A 22,722-nucleotide genomic window follows, 5' to 3' on the forward strand; every position below is an offset into this window, starting at 1 on the left:
ATATTGCGGCTGTTGGCCAGTGTGAACGCAGATGCCAATTGGAAAAATACCGCCTGGCTGCCAATTGGGAAAATACCGAATTCCAACTAAAAATACCAATTAGTTTAACGTTTTGAAAGTCGAAGCTGTGATTACCCTACATATTCTATTATTTACGGTCAGGTTGCAAAAAATAAAAAAAATTAAATTAAATTGAATCGGTTTTTCCTAAGAGCTTTTGTAAAAGATAATTTATACTTTCTACAAAAGCTTAAGGATCGTTACAAATAATATTATTATGACTTTACTAACAAATCTATTTTAAATTTTATAAAAAAAAAAACAAATCAATATAAGGTATAAATCTATATATAAGGTATAAGGTATGATTTTATAAAAAGACTTACTTTTTAAAATAAATAATGTCATTGTATAAAAAAAATAAACCTCAGTCCCCAATTTTAATAAACCAAAACCATGATAAATATTATTTAAATCAATGATCCCTCATTTAAGTGTTAAATTATAATTGTGTATAAGATTAACCACGTAAAACCTCTACTTTTTGACTAATAAAATGAGCGCCTGGCGCGCATCGATTCGTTTATTGTGATTGGCACTAGTAAACAAGTGATTTCGAGCAACTAACTCCCTGCACTCGGCTGCTCCACGGCTCTGATTTGGCCCTGCAGCTCCTGGATGTGCTGCTCGAACTTCTGGATATCGCCGGTGATCTGCTGCAGACTGGTCAGCACATTCTTCAGCTTCTCCCCATCGATTTGGACCTCCAGCTCGCGGATCTGCTTGGTCACGTTACCCGTGAGGGAGACGCATTCGACCAGCTCACTGCAATTGGCGTGCAGTTGGGCCAACAGCTTGTAGGCCCTCTTGGCGTGCAGATCATGCTTGGCGCTCTGGAAGAGCAGATCGTCCGTGTAGTTGAACTGACGCTGCAACTGGGCGCCTACCACATTCAGTTGCTTCTGCAGTTGCCGCGTGTCATCGAGAACCTTGTATATATCCGCTCGCTGCTTGCGAATGTTCCCAATGAACTCGTGTATCCTGCGGGTGTATTCCTTGCGCGGTGCCAGCGACTGACTGGCGTTCCGCAGCGTGGCATTGAGTTCGTTGTGCTGTTGCGTCTTGGCCTGTAGCTCCTGCTCCAGTTGTTCGATGTTCTGGCGAACGCCCTGCACCTCCTGGGCTTCCTTGGCGGTTTTTAGGGTTTCTAGGCTTTCCAGCAAGGGTTTTCGATAATCCTGCCACTGCTGCGTGAGCGTCTGCCTTTTGCTTTGAGTGGTTTTTAGTAAAGCCTCCAGTTTGGCCAGATTCTCCTCTGAGTCAGCCAAAACCAGAGAGGTGCGTTCGTGCAGCTTCAGCTTGGGTTGAAGGCGAGCCATCTCCTCGGTGGCCTTGGTTTCCCGCTGCTTAAGAGCCGCCACAGCCGCAGCGTGGGATTTTCTTTTCCCTAGCAAGGTTTCGCATTGAAGGCGCAGCTCCTGAACCTGGTTGCTCAGCTCCTGGAGGGGAGAAACCTCCTCATCCGCCGTGCCGTCTATGGATTTTACTGTAGAGATCACAGGAGCCGCTACCTCCTCGCTGCCCGCAAAGAAAGGCACTGAATCGGTTACCAGCATCTCACCCCATCTGTCCAGCTCGTTCTTGTGCAGCACCGAGGCAATGAGATCCACCTTGCCGGAGGCCGTTTGCTGGAAGAGATTGGGCGCCTGCTGGTCGAAGTACTGCTGCTGCTCCTTGGAGCGCTCCTCGGGATTGGCGGATGGAATGTTGAGATTGACATTTGGCCGGAATTCGATGCCCAAACTGCTGCAGCCGAGGGATTTGCGATTGCCGACGGATCGAGCGAATTGGGGCACCCAGGGCGTCTTCAGTTGCTGCGAGAGCTCCTTGCGGATTTGCCGCTGCAGGAGTTGCCTGTGGCTCAGGGATTGCGACTTGCTGGCGCCATCCTCCGCACTTTGGCGCTCCCGCGGCAGCTGTTCGATGAGAAACATCAGGAGTCGCCGCAGTTCCACTGCATTGGGATACAGGAAGGTCTGATAGCCGATGTCGCCGCGGTAGCCAGTGTCCTTGCATCCCTGCGCCAGGGAGCTGGCCACCCCGAAGCGCGCGGCCATCGCTCCGCCGGGAAGAGTCCGGGGAAGCTGCAGATCGGGACGAATCTCCGCCAGACAGCCGGACACAGCCCGCACCACCTGCTCCGGGGTGAAGCCGGTCAGCTCCTCCATCGGCTCGATGGCCGCGTCCACCTGGTGCAGCTGGTGCATGATTATCTTGTCCACTTCGTCCATGAGAGCGACGTTTACCATCTATTTTCGCATTTTACGGCGAGTGTTTTTCTTTTAGTTGACCTTTCTGGCAGTCACCGCGATGCGACTATAAGCTGTACGTCTGGCAACGCTGCTGGCTGGCTTAATCCGATGTGGCAACACCTTTTAGATTCAAAATGCACCTTATATTGTAACGTATAAATTTTGATTTAAAACCGTTTATTCAACCATTATCTGAAAAATTCTCGTAATAAACTTTACCTGTGTAATCTAACTTTTATAGTTTCCAGAATATATACACACGATATTGTCGGAAACGTTTTCTTTAACCTGCACATTATTTTAAATGAATAAAAATCAGTTGAACTTCCGTAACTCGAAATCGAATAAATCCAAAACAGTACTATTTTCAATAGAAAGCGCAAATAAATTCCCTAACTTTTATGGTGGCAGATATTGTTTCGAGTTGTGGAATTCATACCCATTCACCCCCATTTACTTTATTATTACCGGTTCGAAATACGCTTTAATTTATTTTTAAAACAGCAAATAATTGCACATTTTTATTCTGTACCCCATTAAAATGTATCCCTGACCCTTTGTCTTAGCGTCATTATTTTATAACCAACCCTTTGGCAGTGATTGAGCGAAAATTCGCTGATATTATTTTCTAGCAGACTGGGCAGAAAATCGTCTTTGCGAGCACGCAACCACAAAGTCTAATTGAATTTGGCCAGCACCACAGAATGCGATATAAAGCGGCATCGCAGCGAGTGGAAACAGTTCAGCCCTGTGGCGCACACAGGTGTAGGTGTATCGGTTAGAAAGCGGTTCGGTATCGGTTGGGTATCGGGTTAACCGATATGGAGGCGCTGTGCAACGCCAGCGAACCGCCTCTCAGGCCAGAGGCCCGATCCTCGGGCAATGGGGATCTGCAGTTCCTCGGCTGGAATGTGCCCCCGGATCAGATTCAATATATTCCGGAGCACTGGCTGACCCAGCTGGAACCGCCCGCCTCCATGCACTACATGCTGGGCGTCTTCTACATATTCCTTTTCTGCGCCTCGACACTGGGAAATGGGATGGTCATTTGGATCTTTAGCACCTCCAAATCCCTGAGGACACCATCGAATATGTTTGTCCTCAACCTGGCCGTCTTCGATCTGATCATGTGCTTGAAGGCTCCGATCTTCATCTACAACAGCTTTCATCGGGGATTCGCCCTTGGCAACACCTGGTGTCAGATATTCGCGTCCATCGGTTCGTATTCGGGGATTGGAGCTGGAATGACGAATGCGGCCATAGGATACGATCGATATAATGTGATCACCAAGCCAATGAACCGAAACATGACCTTCACCAAGGCGGTCATAATGAACATTATCATCTGGTTGTACTGCACACCGTGGGTCGTCCTGCCGCTGACCCAGTTCTGGGATCGATTTGTGCCAGGTGGGAGAATGCATAAAGTACTCACAAATAATAGCATGTCACCGTAAAATCGATATGCGCATGTAATTTTCTGGTTATGCAACACGCATATAGTTTTAACATGAAATACTCATTACGACCATATCGAATTTACGGGGCCGCATATCAAGTTACATTTTTTTGGGTTTACTGGAAATTTTCCTCCAAAAGTGGTCCCTAAAATCAGAGGATATAGTATACGTTTTTAATGACTATATAAGTATTCTATCAATCAATTTTTTAATTGATTCGCTTGAGCTATTTTTTTTTTAGTTTTTATCTATACAGTTAATTTTTTGGTATAATGTAGAACGTTAACAAATGGTGACGTCAGACTTCTTAGTTTTCCATTGCGTTCCATCATGAATCAATGGACTCTTGATGGTGGGCGATAAAAAGGTCCAAAGTCCTCGACTTCCCATAATAAGCTTAAAGTTCTCTCGTAAGCCTTGATTGTATCTCAAATCCGTTTGCGTATAGAAAGTGGTATTCAGATATAAAGTCGGTATTTGATAAGCAATCATTACGAGGGGAAAAGTGAAGGCATATACGTTAAGCACGAAAATTAGATTCATCCAAATGAACATAGGATTAAGTTCTTGAAGGTTGACTTGTTTGAAAAAACGGCTAATGTGAAATATTAAATAATATTTCCGGACTTTTTCATTGACTATAAATAAGAGAAAATGCGTTGCCAAGGCCAAAAATGTACCAATCATCATGTATGAAGTGAACCAGAAGAAGTACCTAAGGGAGTAAAATTCGTAATATTTATACAATTGTTATAATATATACCTGTAGTTATTGTGCCCAATGCAACTGGCTGTGAAGATGCAGTGATGATCCCGCCTCAAAATGCAGACATTGCACAATTTGCAGTGCCATGCTCTAGGCTGTTTAAAAAATATATATAAATTCAATTGATAATGATATTAATGATATGATATAATGATAATGATGATATAATAATAGAATTGAACTTTTATAACTCAAACGATACATTAAAGCCCTGGAGTTTTGGAAGTTTAATAGAATTCTTATAGAAATAGATATTAAACCTTATATATAATAAAAAGATTACCGGCACCAGCATCTGACAGTAGTCACAGTAATTCCAAAGGGGTTTCTCTTCCTCGGAGGGAATCTTCCGATCCTCGGGCAGAGTTTTCACCGAGGAGTCCGTGCGATGACAGGCCAACATATTTCCCAAAAGATTGTAGACCACGAAAATGGCCACCAGCCAAGCCAGTTTGTACATCACTCCTTCGGTGTCAAAAATCATGGGAACCACAAAAAACATTTCCACCCATAAAAAGAAGGCGGTACCAACTAGAACCAAGCCCACAGCGCAGGGATGTGCGGTCATCACGAATTGCATCGGATAGATGTCTGCTATGTATTTGCAACCAACCATTATGAAGCACATGGTTCAGCCGTAATATTAAATATGTATTTGGAATAATATTACAATTTTAAACGTATTTCTTGTGTTGAATTTGAAATATGTGACAGGGATTGCAGTGCAGAAAAGATTGAGTTCACTTTACAGGATATCTTTGTAGTATACAGTTTCTTATCAAACCTTTCCTTTAATTTTTTGTAAAATATTATAACCATTCTGAAGATATCTTATCTTCCTTCCCTTCCAGAGATCATAATTCTTCAGAATTTATACAAATTCTAATTCTATAATGGAAAAATATCTTGCTTTTCTTATCTTGATTTCATTAAATCCTCTGATAAATTTTTAAACCAGTTACATATCAAGTATAGCCCAAAATGTTCTAAGATTGACCTTATGATCTTTTCTTAATTCCACCTTAATCTTATACAACTTAAAAAGATACTGATTCGAGGTGACAGGGCACAATCAATATATTTATTTGATATGCCTATATGTATGACTACGTTGACAACTATTAAATTGGGAAGAAGTTCCGATACTCAGGGTGACTACAGATCTTAGTTGGTGAGCTCTCTGGTGTCTTGGGCCTTTTTAATGACTACATTCAGGGCCAGATTGCCGTCCTCCGAGAAGAGTTCCACCGTGGACTTGTTGAGGACCAGGAAGTCGGCATTGGTGAACGAAACGAAGCTCTCGCGTATTGATCTTGGCTTGGACTGCCAACGCAGGGTGCGATTATTGGCCTCCAACGAGATGTTGTAGACAAACTCGGCGGCATCCTTCATGCTGCCGATCATGCGGCAGGCGGTGAAGTACTGCTGGCAGCCCTCGCCCAGATGGATCTTCTCCAGGGAGAGGAGGAAGTGCCGCCCATGGCACGACTGCACCATGGTCCAGTCCAGGGCGCCCTCCAGATTCACATTGGTGGCCAGGAAGATGATGTCGCTGCCCGCCATGGTGATGACGTTCTCGTGCGAACTAACCAGATGCTGGTACACATCCTTCAGCGGACCCTGCCAGACGCACTTGTCATCCGGATAGGGACAGAAGTAGGGACGGCAGTCGCAGTCCTCCTCGTGGCTGCTCTTCTCCGCATAGGAGAGCCGCGCCCGGCAGCCGAAATCTGAGTGTTTGCAGGGGAAGTTCAGCTTCGAGGCGACCTTCTCCATGGAGAGGCTCCGGATGTTGGTCATGGACACCCGGCAGACGGGGCAAAGACCCACCTTCTGGCGGCAGCTGGCGCAGAGCAGATGGCCGCGGGAGCACTGCATAATCGGTGGCATCATGTAGCCAAAGCAGACGGGGCACTCGAGTAGGGAGACCAGGAACTCATCCAATGCCCCATTCCGCATGGCCAACGGAGATTCAACTGGACTGGATGGGTCCTCTGAAGCGTCATCCTCTCGCAAGGTGTCCATTTCGTCAGTGGCGTTCACATCCTGGGATTCCTGTTTGACCACCACAACTGGGGAGTCCTCCACCGGCGGAATGGCCAAGGCTGGAGCAGATCGACGGCGAACCAACGTCTCCCCGCAATTCCTTGGAGCACTATCGCGATCCGGACGCGATTTCAAAGCTCTACCAAGAGGCATCTCTACTGCAGATAACTCTTAAGTCGCGAATTAACAATCCTACTACCTAACGACCAAAAGACAAAGTTTCCGATAAGAATTTCTTTTTTGTACTTTTCCTGAACACTTAAATTTTGGTCTGTTTTAAAATCTGTGGAAAACTGATCTGTCCTTAAAAATAGTGAGTCTGGGAATACCCAAAGTTACTGTGTCGTCTGGGCCTACTTAGTAAAGAAATACAAAGCACAATCGGTCTATTAAAATTTTAAAAGTAAAAAAACAAACCACTAATTCGTTTCATCTAGTCACTAATAATGAAATAGGCCCCTTAAAAAAGAAAACAATTAAACAAAAAATATAAACTAATATTGTACTAAAAAAAACGGCACAAAATATTAGATACAAAATAAATCTTTATAAATTGTTTTATTTTAACTAACTTTTAAATATACCTCAAGGGTCTTGAGAATCCCTTAAGGTTTCAAAGCTATAGGATCCAAACTTTAGATCATTAAGATTGGAATCAAAATGTTTCAAAATTACGGACAGTCCATCTTAAAAAGCTATTGGCCGATTACAATATTTTTTACACAAAATTTAGTATACCTTTCCCAATTAATACGGCTTCCCAGCTAAGATTAAACAATTAAGCAACTCTTATTTTACTTTTACTAATCACGTTTATTTCACTTCTGTAGTTTTTGTGTCTGTGTGAGTGATCTCGTATGGTAGTGGCGCGGTAAATCGGCGCATTAAAAGCTAATTACGGTGCAGATGCTTAAAATCATTTATTTTCTTCCGTTTTCGATCGGAAAACGTCGGTCGAAAGAAATCAAAACCAAAACATGAGCCGGACCGGGGAGATCGTCTAAACTAGGTGGAAATTTAAACATTAACATTGCTTTTTTTACGATTCGGGATGGGTTGGAAAATGGGGGAGGGGTAGTACAATTGTCTTTTTAGCATTGCGAAAAAAATTATTTTGTTTCTTTTTAGTTACTTTTGTTAATTCTGTGATGGTTTTGGCATGAACAAAATTGCTGGTCGCAGCAGTTCCTTTTATTCTGCTTTTATAACAACTCTCGAGTTATTACAGATTATCGCTATCAAATATTACTTTCTTTTTTGTTTCGCCCTTGCCGCTATTGTTATTGTTATTAGGTTTGTTAAATTTCGTTAAACTGCTCGCTTTACTTATTACCATTTACAAGTATTGTATAAAATAATTTACATTAACTAAACTAGACTTTGCAGTACATGTTTCGAGTGTGATGAGTGTGACCACCGTATCGCCATTCTTGCTGTCTCCGCTGCTTGTTTTGGTGAGTGGGTCTGTGTTCCTAGTGTTCACTGTAGTGGGTGGTACGTGGTGGGCACGTGGGCACTCGCAGGCAGCTCTGCTCCAGGTGTGTGGCCCTTAAGAACTAAATTAAACTAAAGCAGAAACCCACGAGCTAACAAAACGGGCAACACTGAAACATTGAAATATAGTGTGTGCGGTAACTGAAAAATCGAGTCCTAGAACTAGAGTACCAATCGAACCGTTTAGACATACAAACATACAGGTCTTCTTCGATTTTCACATTCGGCAAGAGTTACAGTGTCACAATATCGACAAAAGTACTTCACATTTTCGAAGGTTTTACAGGTTTAATACAAACATAATTGGTAATTGGCTTACAAAATCTAATACGGATTTCTTTTCTTTTTTAAAAGATTATACTAAAAGTATAAACAAATATGTGTGCGTAATCAGGGGTAAACTTATTTAAATATAACAAAAAAAGGTTGATATCTTGCCGAATGTGATAATTAAGACAGCCCCGACATGTCCATAGATATATATACATATGCATGTAAGTGGCTCTTAGAATAGAGAATTATTTTTATAAAACAACTCTGCAAAACGTCCTCTTCTCAATCTTTTCCAAGAGTTATTCGCCTGATGCGAACAGAGGCCTATAAACTATATGTATGTATATATATTCATATATATATGTATCGAAGAAGTAAACACAAAAATATTAAATAGCTCGGCGAATTGACAGTGCGTTTAGACCAGGGATATGGTCACGTTGATGCCCAGGTTGCCATTGTCGGCGAACAGTTGCGCAATCGACGTGTCGAACACCAGGCAGTCCGAGTTGTGGATCGCCGAGGCGACGCCCTCGTGGATCGAGCGCGGCATGGCCTCCCAGGTGAGCCGCCGGCGATTACCGTTCAGCTCCAGGCGGTACACAAAGTTCTCCGCCTCCTTGCGCGATCCGATCAGCTGGACGATGGCAAAGAACTGCTGGTGGCCGTCGTACTTCTCCTGCTTCTCCAGCACGAGCATGAAATGGTGGCCGAAACAGGACTGCATCATCACCCAGTCGACGGCGCCGGGCAGGTTGATGTCGGTGGCCAGGAACACGATATCCTCGCCCTGCAGCGTCGTGATGCTCTTGTGCGACATCATCAGATGCTGCATGACTAGGTCCAGCGGGCCCTGCCACTTGCAGCTGGCGCCCGGACAGGGACACAGGTAGGGCCGGCACTCGCACGTCTCCTCGTGCTCCGTCTTCTCCGTGTAGACCAGCGAGGCGGTGCAGCCGTAGCCAGAGTGCTTGCACGGGAACTTGACGTTCGAGGCGACCTTCTCCATCGCCAGGTTGCGGATATTCGCCAGCGGGCCGCGGCAGGTGGGGCAGCAGGTGAGCTTGGAGCGACAGGAGACGCACACCAGGTGCCCGCTGGAGCACTGCAGGATCGGCGGCAGCACATAGTCAAAGCAGACGGGGCATTCGAACAGCGAGGTCAGATCGGCGGACATGCCCGCATCACCGCCGCCGGCGGACGACAGCGAGGAGCTGGACGACGAGGATGTGTTGGCCGAGGACGTGTTGCCGGCACTGGAGGATCCCGTCGAGCTGCTCGTGTTGGTGGCCACTCCCGTGGCCCCGGCTCCTGCTGCTGCTGCTGCTGTCGTTTCGCGGCGCTTCGGGTTGATTTTATTGGACATCGGAAGGGTTCTCGCGGCGGCACAAATGTGTCTACAATTCTTCTCGGTACCCGCAATCCTCGCCAGGTTCAGGTTCAGGTTCTTCGCCCTTCCGGATTTTCCGGCAATGGCTTTATTTTTGCGGCTGCAAAAAAAACCGGTACAATAAAAACATAAGAAATCATGAGTAATGCGGCAAATTTAGTCATACGAAATATACAATTGTTACTTTGTAGGCACTGATAAGAAACTCCAGGGAAATAAGTGCTTACAATAGAATGGACATATTAAAAAATATATCTACGTTGGTTAAAAGGTTTGAAGAATATTTTTTAAAGCTTAGATGACTAATCCAGCAGATCAAAAACGGGGTATAAAATCGAACAGATGGCTGGTTTCTTTATCGTTGTCGTATTAAATTTCGCACGTTTTATCGGTTTAAGTTCCGAATAACTTTCGTTTCCGATTTGTTTTTGACGTCTTGGCCCACTGGGATATGACAAACATTTTTCTGGTGAAATTATATTTGTTGTTTTTAATTAAAATGACTCTTGCTAAAATTTTGACTGACTGGATTTATTTAAAAAAGTCATAACAAGTATGTTTTGATTTCACAAATAAATTACTAACATAAAATGGAATTTTTTTTCCTGAAATTTAGGTGTCATGTTTTTGACCTATAACCATTGAGATAGTGTTTAGTACTCCCATAAAAATTTCTTTTTAAAATTTAGAAATCTCGCCCTCATACCGCGAGCCTTTAAAAAAAACAAACCAATTTCTTGTTTTTAGAATATTCTTCTTTAAAAATAGAAATTGTCTATATTTAAAGGAGAAATCACATACTAAAAAGGGCCCAAGAATATGGGAATATACAACTTTAAAACCAAAAATAATACCCGAAACTACAACAAATATGAGTGATATTGCAGTGTTCGAATTTCGTGCAGCTCCATAGAAAAGCCACCGTGATTAATCATACCCTGACCTTAACCTTGCCGTGGACTCACAATTGTTGTCATTACCGAAAAAAGAAAACACACGCATTTGCGTGTATGGCAATTGCATTTAAGCAATTATTCAACGCGGAACGTATCGAACTGGAGTTGTTGTCCGAAAAGCAAAGCCGTAGTCCGAGGTCGTCGTCACGTCTCCGGGCGAAATGAAGGCCCGAGACTGCGATTCCAACTGGGACCCATGCCCAAGCCCAAGCCCAAAAGCCTCTTGGCGGCACGTGTGGAACGACGCAAATATGTTGGCTCTTATCAGGCGGAGCTGACGAAGCCGACGCTGATGGACGGCCATTAGGGACGACGACCCATTGCGGGATTGGGGGACTGGGCTGGTGGGTGTCGTGCTGGTTGTAATGGGTGTGGTACCACGGTTTTTGTCCACAATGGACAGAATGGGCACATATGAATGTGGGGGATAGGTGAGGTGCGCGTGCTGTGGCGGCTACTTCTGCGTTTATGCGATAAATATCACCAAAAATTATGAGTGTTATTATACATTAATTACCCTTGACTAATAAACAGGAATTGAAAGGTAAACATAGCTTCAAAGTTACTTTATAAAAGTTTTGAGAGAAGTTTTAAAGTAGTAACTGGTTTTAGTTTCTTTTAAAATCAAAGATACATACGATTCTAACAAGTTTCAAGTTATTATATTTTATCAAATTGTATTATATTTTATCAGAAAATTCAATTTCCCTAGCTCCAAGTTCCCGCATTAAATAGTTTCTGACAAAAACAACATTTTAACACAAAAAAATTTTAAGTTATATTTTTTTTTGCAAGCAAACCGGTTTTTTTATTTCTTTCAAAAGTAGCCATAATTTTTGAATATGTGTATTTTAACTGCAAGTTTTTACATAAGAAATTTAATACGCTTTTTTAAAGGTATGCATTTATTTTAAACTTTCTCTGTCCGGACTTTTAAGAATACAGCAAAAGAGATATGAAGTAGATTTTTAAAACCAGCCAGAAAAGTGTCTTTAATTTTTGAAATACATTTCTATTTCATACAAAGCATTTACAAGAAAGTGACTGCAAGTTTTACGATGACGAATATCGTAATTTCACCCGCATAAACGCAGAATCGAAAACGTAGGGGACACGCAATGAAAAGTGCGTAACGTAACAAATGCAACGGGGAATTGTGGGAGGGGTGGGGTGGTTAGCCACACAGATACAATCACAATACGACGCACACACATAATTAACAGTTCGTTTACGCTGCGTACCGTTGGAAATATTCATACGGAGTAAAAATGGTAATTGCCACAAAAGTCATAGCCATGAATATAATTAACTTTGTTTCTGCTTTCGATGAGTTGCAAAACGTAAAATAGAAAACGTAAGTTGCGGACCAGAGCGAAATGCTACTATTTTTCTTGCTTTAAGCCGCCATTAAATGCGGCTGCAATATAAACAACAACAACAACTGCGAAATACATAATCGTAGATATGTAAACTTACATGGCAGGCTGCCTCCAAGAAATCGTGCCGTGGTATTGGTGCCCCGCTGCGTTGGTGTCTGTATGTTTTATTTTTCTTGTTTTTTATTGTTGTTTTTTCTCCTTTTTATCAGTCAGCCTTTACGGCCATGCACACACACGCGCGCATACGGTCAGCATGTGTGTGTATATATCCTCGGTGCAAGTTCCGTTTTTTTTTTTGTATGTTTTGTTGCTGTTTTTCTGGCTACATATAAATCAATGCAGGTGGTTTTTCTACTGCACACGCACACTGGGAAAATGGAAAAACTGTTTTGATTGCTTTTCGCCTTTTCGTTCACCTTGCACCGCACCGAAACTCGAAATTCAGGCGTGAGCTAATTTCATTTGGCTTTTTATCTAATTTTCTTCAACGCGACCCGCACACACATTCATATTCGCCTTTTCTTTTTTGTTGTTATTTTTGCCTTTTCTGCTGCCTTTGCGCTGTTGTTGTTGTTGCACGAAAATAAATCATTTGCATTTACACACAACAGCGAACTCAGTTTTTTTTTTCGTGTGTGTCTCACTTTTTTCTATACTGCGTTCTTTGATCGCCAAGCTCGTCATTTATTGCGTTTATTGCACTTGCACTTGCGCGGTGTGGAGTTCAGTCTTTTTCGGCATTTTCCATGTACGTTGGGTGTGAAGTCTGCGTTGGATGGTCAATTAATTAATTTACTAAGTTTCTAACGCGTCGGTTGCAATGTCGATGTCGATAAACGCTATTTCACTACGGAAAGATGGCAGCACAGATGTTTTCTCGACTATCGATAACTCTTGTACATCGATTATTTTCACTGGCAAGAGTTGCCACATTTTACTGAATTTTAAAATAAAAATAAATGGCAACTCAAAATATTTTAAAAAATAAAATATTGTAGATAAGATTAGCAAGATCCTCTTTTAATGACAGATACTGAAAATTTAAAATTAGTAGTACAATAATAAACTTTGCGAACATTTTGTTTTCTTTAAAAATAACGGTAACAAATTTCAAAATTTCAGTTTAATGCTAATATATTCGGAAAACAATGTTTTAAAATAAAGGAAGATAATACATTTTTATACCTTACATTAGAAAGAAATTTTAAAATTAATTACAAATAAATACCGTTAAATTAACTATTAAAGTAAAGTTTTAAAACTAAAATCAACTTTACCAACATTTTTACATTAATAATAATAATAATAATCTTTACCATTTTCTATTCCAGAGGGCTACCTCACCTCTTGCTCCTTTGACTACCTGTCGGATAACTTTGATACCCGGCTGTTTGTGGGCACCATCTTCTTCTTCAGCTTCGTCTGTCCAACTCTGATGATCCTGTACTACTATTCCCAGATCGTAGGCCATGTGTTTAGCCACGAAAAAGCCCTGAGGGAGCAGGCCAAGAAGATGAACGTGGAGTCGCTGCGGTCGAATGTGGACAAGAGCAAGGAGACGGCGGAGATCCGGATAGCCAAGGCGGCCATCACCATTTGCTTCCTGTTCTTCGTGTCCTGGACACCGTATGGCGTAATGTCGCTGATCGGGGCCTTTGGGGACAAGAGCCTGCTCACTCCCGGCGCCACCATGATCCCGGCCTGCACCTGCAAACTGGTGGCCTGCATAGACCCATTCGTCTATGCGATCAGTCACCCCAGATACCGCATGGAGCTGCAGAAGCGGTGTCCCTGGCTGGGAGTCAACGAGAAGTCCGAGGAGATCTCTTCGGCTCAGTCCACCACCACTCAGGAGCAGCAGCAGACCACGGCGGCTTAGAACCAAGGATTACTCTACTCTCACACAGCCGACCTCGTAATACAAAAGCCTAGGGAAACTATAAAAGAACCGACGATGAAACAATGAACAATTTACGTTATAATTTGTAGAGCAACATTCCTGAGTTTACGATAAATAAATAGCAAGTTATGGCAAAGAAAGTACAAAATTAGTCGGTTTTTATTTCAATGTGGCTTCTTACATATGAGGCCTTAAAAAAACCATTCCCGATTTTTCTACGTTTACCTACCTAAAGTTATTATTTTTTATTCTTTCGACGATGAACAAACCAAAAAAGTGTTTATTCAATATCGTTAAATTAAAATAATCCTGAATTTTCACGAAAGGCGCTCCATCATTAAATCAAATGATATGTTCGGGATATTTTAAATTAAATTAATCATTTTTAGTGCAACATTCCTGAGTTTATGATAAATAAATAGCAAGTTATGGCAAAGAAAGTACAAAATTAGTCAGTTTTTATTTAAATGTGGCTTCTCAGATATCAAGGCTTAAAAAACAATTCACGATTTTTCTACGTTTACCTAACTAAAGTTATTATTTCTTTATTCTTTCGATTTCAAACAAAACTAATAGATAATCCAGAATTTCCACGAAAGGCTTTCGTTCCATCATTAAATCAAATGATATGGTCGGGCTATTTTGAAAATAGTCAGTTATGTATGAATTTATTCGGTTTTTGGGTAATATCTTTCAGATACCCGTTGTGAAATCTGTTGGCATTTGTTAGACAAAATGAAAGTGACCCCCGCCATAGGAAAACCCCCCCAGCCCCATGGCGAATCCTCCTCAGTTGCACAGCAGGGAGTGCAGTCGAATGACCGCACGGTAATCGTTGTGCGACAACAGACCGCGCTGCGATCGCTGGAGCACTCGATTGAGCCGCTCCACGGTGTCCACATTGGAGGTCATCTTGAACAGATCGTCGAGGTACTTGAGCGATTCGCGGGACCAGAACATCGACGGCTTGTTGGCGTCCTTGTTGATGCTGCCCATTCGTTCGCTCTGGTCCATCTCCGCCAGCAGGCGGTCGCACTCCGGATCGAGGGTCTGGCGCAGCTGCAGATCGGATCGCGATCGTTGCTGCGGATTGTTGTAGGGCATCTGATTGAGTTGCGGACGTCGCAGTTGCTGCTGTTGCTGGTTGTGGTGCTGTTGATATTGCTGCACCGCTATAGCAATGCGTTGCTGCTGGGCCTGCTGTTGCTGCTGCTGCTGTTGTTGCTGCTGTTGCTGTTGCAAACGCTGTTGCTGCTGCAGACGTTGCTGCTGTTGCTTCTGCTGCTGCTGCAAGCGTGGCTGCTGGTTTTGCTGTTGCTGCTGATTTTGTTTCTGTTGCTGCTGATTTTGCTTCTGTTGCTGCTGAGCCTGCTGTTGTTGCTGCTTTTTCTTCGGTATCTTCGGCGGTGGTGGCGGCGCCATATGCTGCCAAGCCGGCGGCGGAGGAGTTGGCGACGCAGGCCGCTTAGTCGGCGATTCAGGCTGACTCGGTGCCTTCTTCTGCTGCAGCCCCAGCAGCACTGGATCCAAGTGCAGCGAGGGCAGGCGATTCTTCTGATCCAGACGCCCGTAGCTGTTGAGCAGCGAGTCGTAGTTCTGATGCGGATATGCCGTGAAGATCATGCGCCAGTGGTCCTCGATCTCGGTGCGCATTTGCGGCGTGGCGTTCTCATCCGGCGAGAAGTCATCGATGAGGCGACGCAACAATACGAGGAGCTGATCGAGATGGCTCTTGCCATTCACCAATCCCGCCTGGCCCACCAGGATCATGTTGAGTTGGCGACGCTTCTTCTCGGCCATCTTGAAGCCGTTCTTGGTGTTCATCTCCTCCAGCTCCTTGATGCGCAGATAGTGATTCTTGGCATTGCCCAGATTGGTGTTCAAACTATTGATGCCATCGCGCATAAAGCGGATGAGCACATCGATCCGCTTGGGCGGCTTCTGGCTCTGGAACTCGATGCTCTTGCGCTTGACCTCCTGGTTGCGGCGCAGTAGTTTCACCTGCAGTTCCTCCTGGTTCTTTTTCAAGCCATAGATAACCAGAACATAGCCGTAATCTTTGAAGTCCATGCGCACGCTAACCTGACACTGTTTTGCCGCCGCGGCAAGGAAAGTGCGGCCCTCGGGGCTGAAAAGGTACTCGGATTGGTCGCGTGCCATGATGATCTTGCCCTCGCTTGGCACATCGGAAAGTTCTTCGCTGGAGTCCGGATGGGAATCGTTTGTAGTGCGGCGTCCGCTGCTCGTGGAGTTGATGCACATGGAAATACCCTGGACATTCGAGGAGAGTTCGAAATCGTCGTCTAGGCCACCGCTTAGGGGAATAACATCGGGCAGATTGGACAGCGGATGGTTAGGTGGTAGTTGCCGGGCCTCTTGATCCTCACTGGTTGTCGAGCTGGGCACCTCAAAGTGCTCGGAAAAACTATAATTGGAATCCGAGTCCAGTTCGTGGGGTGCCACCGATGGCTTGGTTTTTCCACTCTCAGTCTCGGGAGTCTGAAAATTGGTGGTAATCTCCGTGCGCTGAATGAAAACCGATGGATCTTCCTCATCAGGTTGCTGGTCATCAGGTTGGTCTTCTTCAGGTTGCTCTATTTTAGGTTGCTGCTCTTCAGGTTGTTCTTCTTCAGGTTGCTGCTGTTCAGGTTGCTCTTCCTCAGGTTGCTTCTCCTCCTCTTGTTGCACTTCAACTATTTCCTCAACAGGTTTTTGCTTTTGCCTTGGTTGCGATTTCTCCCCACGTGCCGCCTTCACCTGAGCATTTGGCACATAGTCATGGGTGTAAATCTTTGCCGGAATTTCGGCAAGGGCAGTGGTTGACTTCCTTTTAATTGACTGCGTTTTGGCCAAGTTCACCTGGACAAGGAACTTGGCATAGTAGCTATTTTTGGGCATACTCGGGCTGTCCCACTTGAAGTGAAAAGGTGTTGCAATAGAAAAGAAACTGCTCAGATCGCCCAGATAGCCAATGGGTCCGCCGCGATTCTTGTAGATCTTTTGGTGCGACATAATTTGACTCGTATAGTTGGTCGCCCGAAAGTCTCCAATCCGCTGGCGGCAGTTCTCGAAGTTATGGCGACCGGCACAGTAGCTGCACTGCACAATGCTCCTGTACTTAACGTTGCTGACCAATTCCGTGTTGGATCGAGTCTGTCGGAAAAGAGAAACTTAGAATTATTCCAGTTGATAAAGGGATATGTGCGTGTTATTACCGTGGAGTGATAGCGACGCCACTTATCCGGGCAGTGATCCGTGCCATGGCCCCTCATCTTGCACAGCTGGCAGACGACGCGGCTGTGAAAGGAGCACTTGTTGCACTGCTGCACGTAAATCGCCTGCTTGGATCCGCACTGGAAAATAGAAAATAGAAGTTAGTAATTTAGAATACAATTTAAATGAGTTCGTAATAGAGCCCTGCTTGAATCATTCAAATTTTGTTTTATGAAGTTTCTGATTTGTTTAATTCAATTCTTTGTGGAATAAATTGAATGTTTTTCTAATTCATTTCGAATTGAATGAATGAATGAATAATTTGTATACATTTTTTGAACTTGCCAGTTTTTCTTTGTGCTTTCTTTTGAGAACAAAAAGTGCAACATTTTTAACAAATCAATGTTAACTGCATAGTAAATAAAATTCTGGCAGATTTAATCACAAAATTATGGCCCTTTCTTCAAAAGAAATTGTTGTTTGAATTATTTCGGAATTCATGCCATTCATTCATTCAATTCTATTAAACTCCAAATTCAAATTCATTCAATTCTATTAAACTCAAAATTCTAATTATTTCATTCATATTAAATAAGAAATTCAAAATAATTAATTAAATCCATTAAAACCTACCCCAAAACAGATGGCATTGGGACAGCGGGGTTCGGCATGACCCACGGAGCCGCAGAGAAAGCAAACGAGCGGCTTGCGCGGACGTGGACACTTGGAACGCACGTGACCCATCTCAAAGCAGTTGGTGCACTTGGCGTGGGAACGGGGACGTGCCACCGGATACCTGTCTGCATTATTCAGCCTCCACTCCTGGCGATGAGCTGCAGTAAACAGTAGGTTATTAGCAAACTGACGGAGAAGAACCCAATCTTAGCACTCACCATTCATCTTCTTTTGAAGCTTGTGGACTGAGAACTGCTCCCCATTCCAGCTGTCATTGTAAAAGCGGCACATCTCCTCGTTCCAGCCGATGAGGTCACCACCCTTGGGCAGACTATCGTCCTCTAGAAGTGGCAAATTGCGCTCCACTTGGATGGCTGGCTCCTCCATCATCATATCCACATCATCCTCCTCAGCGTCCGCCTCCTGAAGCTCATGGGAGGCTTCCATATCCACATCCACATCCACATCCTCCTCGCCTCGCACTGTTGTATCTGCTACCTTTTCTCGGGAATCTTCTTCGTCGGACAGGTAACCACTGGCCTCCTCCTGCGATTTCCGGGCCTCCGCATCAAAGCGCTCGAAGACAGCTGCTAGGCGATCGGTCATCGCATCGCGGAACTCGGCTTCTGCTTGGGAATCCGCATCGGAGCCAATGGAAACGGTGTCCAAAGCTACTTCTTCTTGTACCGGCTGCTCCGTTTCCTTCTTCTGATTGAGCAATCTCTCGGCAATATCCCTCGCACTGGGCAACTCATCCTCTGAAGTGGATTCCGAACTAGCCTCCTGGCTGGCAGAAACCTTTGGCTTTTGGATGCGAGCCGCTTTCTTTGGGTTCTCGTCAGAGTTTCGCCTTACGCTGATGCGGCGTATCTTGCGCTTGCATCGCTCCACCGCCATTCCGCGGGCAATGCCCGGAACTCCGGTGGAATGAATGCCATCCTCGCTATCCGTATCATCGCGCACATCGTCGTTGTTCGCATCGGACTGGCTGTGATTGTTCGTGGAACAGGATCGCTTGCGTAGACGCTTGGTCTTCTGTACACTCGGCTCGATTATCTCCTCCACTGATGAGCTGCCCGATGGCGTGTCCACGCTGCGTATGATTGTCGGCGTAGCCTTGGTCTTGGCCTTCGAGTAGATGCCACTCTCGGTAAGATCGGATTCACTTTCGTAGACGTCTAAGGCCCTGAATTGCTGGTCATCCACTCGATAGTTGCGCTTAATCTCCTCCAGACGCGAGGGCGGCACAAATTCGTACTCCGAGGAGGTATCAGCCGCGGGATCTGCCTCTTGATCCTGGGCTCCTTCCTCTACAGAGTGTTTATCCTGCCCTCCCTGATGAATAGATTCCCTAATAGCCTTTTCTGTCAGCACCAGGAGATCATCATCATTGGCGTCCTCGCGTTCGGCCAACAAGCGAGTGGTATCCTTCTGCACAATAAAATCATCGCTGGACATCACAGAACAGCAGGGTGAATTCATGGAGGATGTGATGCTGCCAGTCGGTTCGGTAATGCAAGACAAACCCATCTTTACATCCGTCGCATCCATGGCATTCTCCTCGTGAAACAGCTGCTCATTATCGCTTTCGTCTAGGTTAATAATTGGAGCTGGAGGCAGTGGTACATGGATCACATCATCATCGTCATCGGAGGATGGGCTGCTCTCCGCCAGATCCACGAATTCCACCGGCGTGGATTGCTGCTTGCGCTGCTTTTTATTCAACTGAGCCTGCTTGGATTTCTGCTTTTTGCCTATCAGGCGCTGCATCTGCTCCAGCTTTCGATTGGCCTTGCCAAAGGGTCCCGGTTCTGGTTTCGGTTGCTTATTTTTCTGCTGCTGCAACTGCTGCTTGTTTTGCTGCGGTTTGTTCTGCTGCTTTTTGGGCGGGCAGTTCGGTGGGATGGCCACTAGAAGCCGCTGGTCGAAACGCTCCTCCTCGTAGGCCTCCTGATTAACTTTGGTGGGTGTGCTTGGTTGCGGTTTTGATTGTTGTACTACTACTGGCGACTGTTTGGGCGACAGCTTCTTCTGCTGATTTTGTTGCTGTTTTGGCTTCTGATTTTGCTGCTGCTTGGGCTGCTGTTTCTGTTGCTGTTTTGCCTGTTGTTTAGGCTGCTGGTTTAACTGCTGCTTTGTCTGCTGATTTTGCTGCTGCTTTGCCTGTTGATTTTGCTGCTGTTTTGGTGGCTGGTTTGTTGCCTTCGCTTGGTTGGGCGTTCCCTTTTTGGGCGTCAGCATGGGGCTTTTGTCCTTCGGCTTTTCAGCCTCCTTGGGCGATGGAGAGGGAGTCACTTCAGCAGCTAAAATAAGATATCCATAAATATTAAATAATATTTTTATAATTTGTTTTCTAGTTTAATTCCTGGAAAATTTAAAATAATATATAAAATTGTAAGCCTTTTTCTAGATAAGTTTATTTGCTTATTTTCTGGGACTAACATCCCCTCAATCGTTTGTATAAAAATAAAAAAATTCCTTCAGCAGCTAGAATAAGATATGCATAAATATTAAATTATATTTTTATAATTTTTTTCTAGTTTAATTCCAGGAAAACTTTCTAAGCTTTTCTCTAGATAAGTTTATTCGCTTATTTTCGTTGATTGACAACTTACAAATAATTATTTAAATTTGTATACCCTTATATTTGGTAATAAAATACCCCTAATCCTTATTTGTTTTTACAGAAAACCTTTAAGCCAATTGATAGGTAGGTTTTTTAATTTGAGGACACTTTTTAATACCACGGTGGGTTGAGCATAAGACTGAGACGGGCATTGGACATGTCCACCCCCTCCACGTCGTTTAGTTTATAGCCTTGAAGGGCCAAATCCGTCAGTTGCGACTCGCTGATGTGAAATAGGACAAAGGCCTCGGCCAGCAGATCGGATCGATTGGGCCACAAAAGGATCCGCACTGCGGTGCGAAACTCGTCGATGGCCTCCCTGATCAGCTGGTGAGCTTCGGACAGGTTCGCCAATGGCATCATCTGGCCCAGCTCCGATTGCTTGGTCTGCTCCTTGAGGGCCAGCTCCAGTTGCCTGACCAACCGCATGAAGACGAAGCGTCGATAGCGTTCCTCGAAATGCTGGCGCGGCAAGTCGTAACGACTCATTTCGCGTCGCACCAGGGCGGAAATAATAAAGCCATCCACGCAGGAGCCCAGAACACTCACGGAGGCCATCAGTACGATCCCGGACAGCAGGTACTCCACGAGCCGCTGGTCCAGCTCCTCGCGCCAGAAGAACAGATCTCGGCCGTGCTGCACCAGTTGGTAGTGGAGCAGGCACACAATGCAGACCAGGTCAAGAGTGGCCAGGGCCAGGGTGCAGTGGTTGAAGTGACCCAGCCGCCGGTGGAGCACTCGCAGGCAGCGACTGAGGATGCAGGTCATCATTGGGAATTTACGGGGAATTTTGAAGGCAAGCCAACGAAAAATTTGTTTGAAAATTACTAAAGAAACCTAGAGCCCAAAGCCAGTGTGATTGGCGCTAAATGGGGTCTATTTATAAAGAGGTTTCATACAAGAAAAGGACAAAATGGGTTCCATTTATTCTTAAACTACGCTAAATTCTTGTATTTAATTACCTCAGATAAGAGTTTTCCTTTAATAACAGCTCGTGAAGTCATAATTAAGATCATTTCGACCTTGAATAGAACCTTTAAAAGGAGGTATTGCACAAGGAAATGACAAAATTGATTCAATTTACTCCTAAACCAAGCTAAATTCTTGTATTTAATTACCTCAGATAGGAATTGTCCTATAATAGCAGCTCGTTAAGTCATAATTAAGATCATTTCGACCTTCAAAACGTTTTATAAAAGGTTATTATTAACTTAGGGTGGTATTTTTGAATAGGGCATTTTAAAAATTAAATTATTAAATCGATCAGCAAACGCTTGGATGTTTAAAACGAAATGGAAACCAAAACATGGTGATAACATTATCAAAATTAAATTTAAAAGTTCATTCCAGGGACCATACAGAAGACTTATTTTGGATAAACTTTATTGAGATTTTGTTTCTGGTAAATATTATTTTTAATATTTATTTATTTTTACTTTACTATCTATACAGATTTCTTAGAAGTCGAAAGAAAATTGTATGTAAAAAAAAAATATTGTATTATTATTAAATATTCGGTATAGATGAAATTGCCCAATCTTCATATGGTATATATGAATACAAGGTATGTTTATAAGTTATGCAGAGAAATAGTTAAGATTGCCTCTCACCTGGGATTGTTTTGTTTGGGATCGCCTGCTGTTCCTCTGCCCGAACCACCTGCCCCTGCCCCTCGACTTCCGCTCCCTCCGCCCAGTAGCGTGGCTTCAGCTTGTTGTTGTTGTTGATCACTCGCGTTCCACTGACGAATCGGTGGCCAGGCTTCGGGTGCTCCTGCTGCGGAGGCGGTGGCATGCTCCTGGCATCCTGGTCGCTGGGTGACTCCATCGCAGGCGGACCAACGGCACTCGGGTCGTCTGTTCCATCGCTGTAGTGAATCGAGGCATAGAGAATCGATTCCAACTCGTTCAGCCGCTCGCTGTCCATCTCCTCAAGCTGCGGGATTAGGGAACATGACAATGGGTCGAATTTCGGGTATTAGGGCCAGCACTCACATCACTCATATTGCGCGTCTTTGTTTTCCTTTGCTTTTGATTTATTTTTCTTGCGCATTGATAAAAAAGTAATATAAAGAAAAGAAAAGAGAGCACGTTGACTAGTGGTGAGCAAATCGGGAAGGGAAGGCAATCGAAACAGTGGTGGCAGTCTAGCTATCGAAAGTTGTGACTATCGAATGGAAACAAAAATTAGTTGGTAGGTAAAAATTAATTTAAAAACATTTATTTACTCTTG

The 22,722-nt window shown here is 44.1% G+C and overlaps 7 protein-coding genes across 12 annotated transcripts; 1 reads left to right on the top strand and 6 right to left on the bottom strand.

Moving 5' to 3' along the window:
* Positions 1-332: 332 nt before the first annotated feature.
* LOC108059277 (coiled-coil domain-containing protein 22 homolog) lies at positions 333-2,409 on the bottom strand. The gene has a single exon (XM_017144456.3). It carries the CDS (start codon positions 2,307-2,309, stop codon positions 624-626), a length of 1,686 nt encoding a protein of 561 aa, XP_016999945.2. The 5' UTR covers positions 2,310-2,409; the 3' UTR covers positions 333-623.
* A 657-nt stretch (positions 2,410-3,066) lies between these two features.
* Positions 3,067-14,124, top strand: Rh4 (Rhodopsin 4). The gene is made up of 2 exons (XM_017144299.3): positions 3,067-3,722; positions 13,408-14,124. The coding sequence occupies exons 1-2, from the start codon at positions 3,134-3,136 to the stop codon at positions 13,953-13,955; spliced, it is 1,137 nt and encodes a 378-aa protein (XP_016999788.2). The 5' UTR covers positions 3,067-3,133; the 3' UTR covers positions 13,956-14,124.
* LOC108059185 (probable palmitoyltransferase ZDHHC24) lies at positions 3,969-5,271 on the bottom strand. 2 transcript variants are annotated; one of them, XM_017144302.3, is made up of 3 exons: positions 4,822-5,264; positions 4,536-4,633; positions 3,969-4,487 (listed from the first exon to the last, which is right to left on the bottom strand). In XM_017144302.3, exons 1-3 carry the CDS (start codon positions 5,164-5,166, stop codon positions 4,055-4,057), a joined length of 876 nt encoding a protein of 291 aa, XP_016999791.2. In that variant the 5' UTR covers positions 5,167-5,264; the 3' UTR covers positions 3,969-4,054. The 2 variants fall into 2 exon arrangements, with proteins under 2 accessions (XP_016999791.2, XP_016999793.2); XM_017144304.3 differs by lacking the exon at positions 4,536-4,633 and having other exon boundaries at positions 4,351-4,487; positions 4,822-5,271.
* On the bottom strand, positions 5,585-6,930 carry sinah (sina homologue). The gene has a single exon (XM_017144300.3). It carries the CDS (start codon positions 6,735-6,737, stop codon positions 5,703-5,705), a length of 1,035 nt encoding a protein of 344 aa, XP_016999789.2. The 5' UTR covers positions 6,738-6,930; the 3' UTR covers positions 5,585-5,702.
* Positions 8,413-12,933, bottom strand: sina (seven in absentia). 3 transcript variants are annotated; one of them, XM_017144301.3, is made up of 2 exons: positions 12,174-12,933; positions 8,413-9,841 (listed from the first exon to the last, which is right to left on the bottom strand). In XM_017144301.3, the coding sequence occupies exon 2, from the start codon at positions 9,715-9,717 to the stop codon at positions 8,770-8,772; it is 948 nt and encodes a 315-aa protein (XP_016999790.1). In that variant the 5' UTR covers positions 9,718-9,841; positions 12,174-12,933; the 3' UTR covers positions 8,413-8,769. The 3 variants fall into 3 exon arrangements, with proteins under 3 accessions (XP_016999790.1, XP_070072066.1, XP_070072067.1); XM_070215965.1 differs by lacking the exon at positions 12,174-12,933 and adding an exon at positions 9,969-10,086; XM_070215966.1 differs by lacking the exon at positions 12,174-12,933 and adding an exon at positions 9,917-9,931.
* A 489-nt stretch (positions 14,125-14,613) lies between the features above and the next one.
* Zcchc7 (Zinc finger CCHC-type containing 7) lies at positions 14,614-22,622 on the bottom strand. Of its 3 annotated transcripts, XM_017144298.3 has the most exons (6): positions 22,485-22,622; positions 22,101-22,425; positions 18,083-20,167; positions 17,823-18,022; positions 17,192-17,329; positions 14,614-17,129 (listed from the first exon to the last, which is right to left on the bottom strand). In XM_017144298.3, exons 1-6 carry the CDS (start codon positions 22,491-22,493, stop codon positions 14,766-14,768), a joined length of 5,121 nt encoding a protein of 1,706 aa, XP_016999787.2. In that variant the 5' UTR covers positions 22,494-22,622; the 3' UTR covers positions 14,614-14,765. The 3 variants fall into 3 exon arrangements, with proteins under 3 accessions (XP_016999787.2, XP_070070329.1, XP_070070328.1); XM_070214228.1 differs by lacking the exons at positions 22,101-22,425; positions 22,485-22,622 and adding an exon at positions 21,040-21,176; XM_070214227.1 differs by lacking the exons at positions 22,101-22,425; positions 22,485-22,622 and adding an exon at positions 20,609-20,747.
* LOC108059187 (uncharacterized) lies at positions 20,599-21,353 on the bottom strand. The gene has a single exon (XM_017144305.3). The coding sequence runs from the start codon at positions 21,259-21,261 to the stop codon at positions 20,602-20,604; it is 660 nt and encodes a 219-aa protein (XP_016999794.2). The 5' UTR covers positions 21,262-21,353; the 3' UTR covers positions 20,599-20,601.
* Positions 22,623-22,722: the final 100 nt, after the last annotated feature.

This window comes from Drosophila takahashii, chromosome 3L (genome assembly GCF_030179915.1).
Source record: "Drosophila takahashii strain IR98-3 E-12201 chromosome 3L, DtakHiC1v2, whole genome shotgun sequence".
NCBI lineage: Eukaryota > Metazoa > Arthropoda > Insecta > Diptera > Drosophilidae > Drosophila > Drosophila takahashii.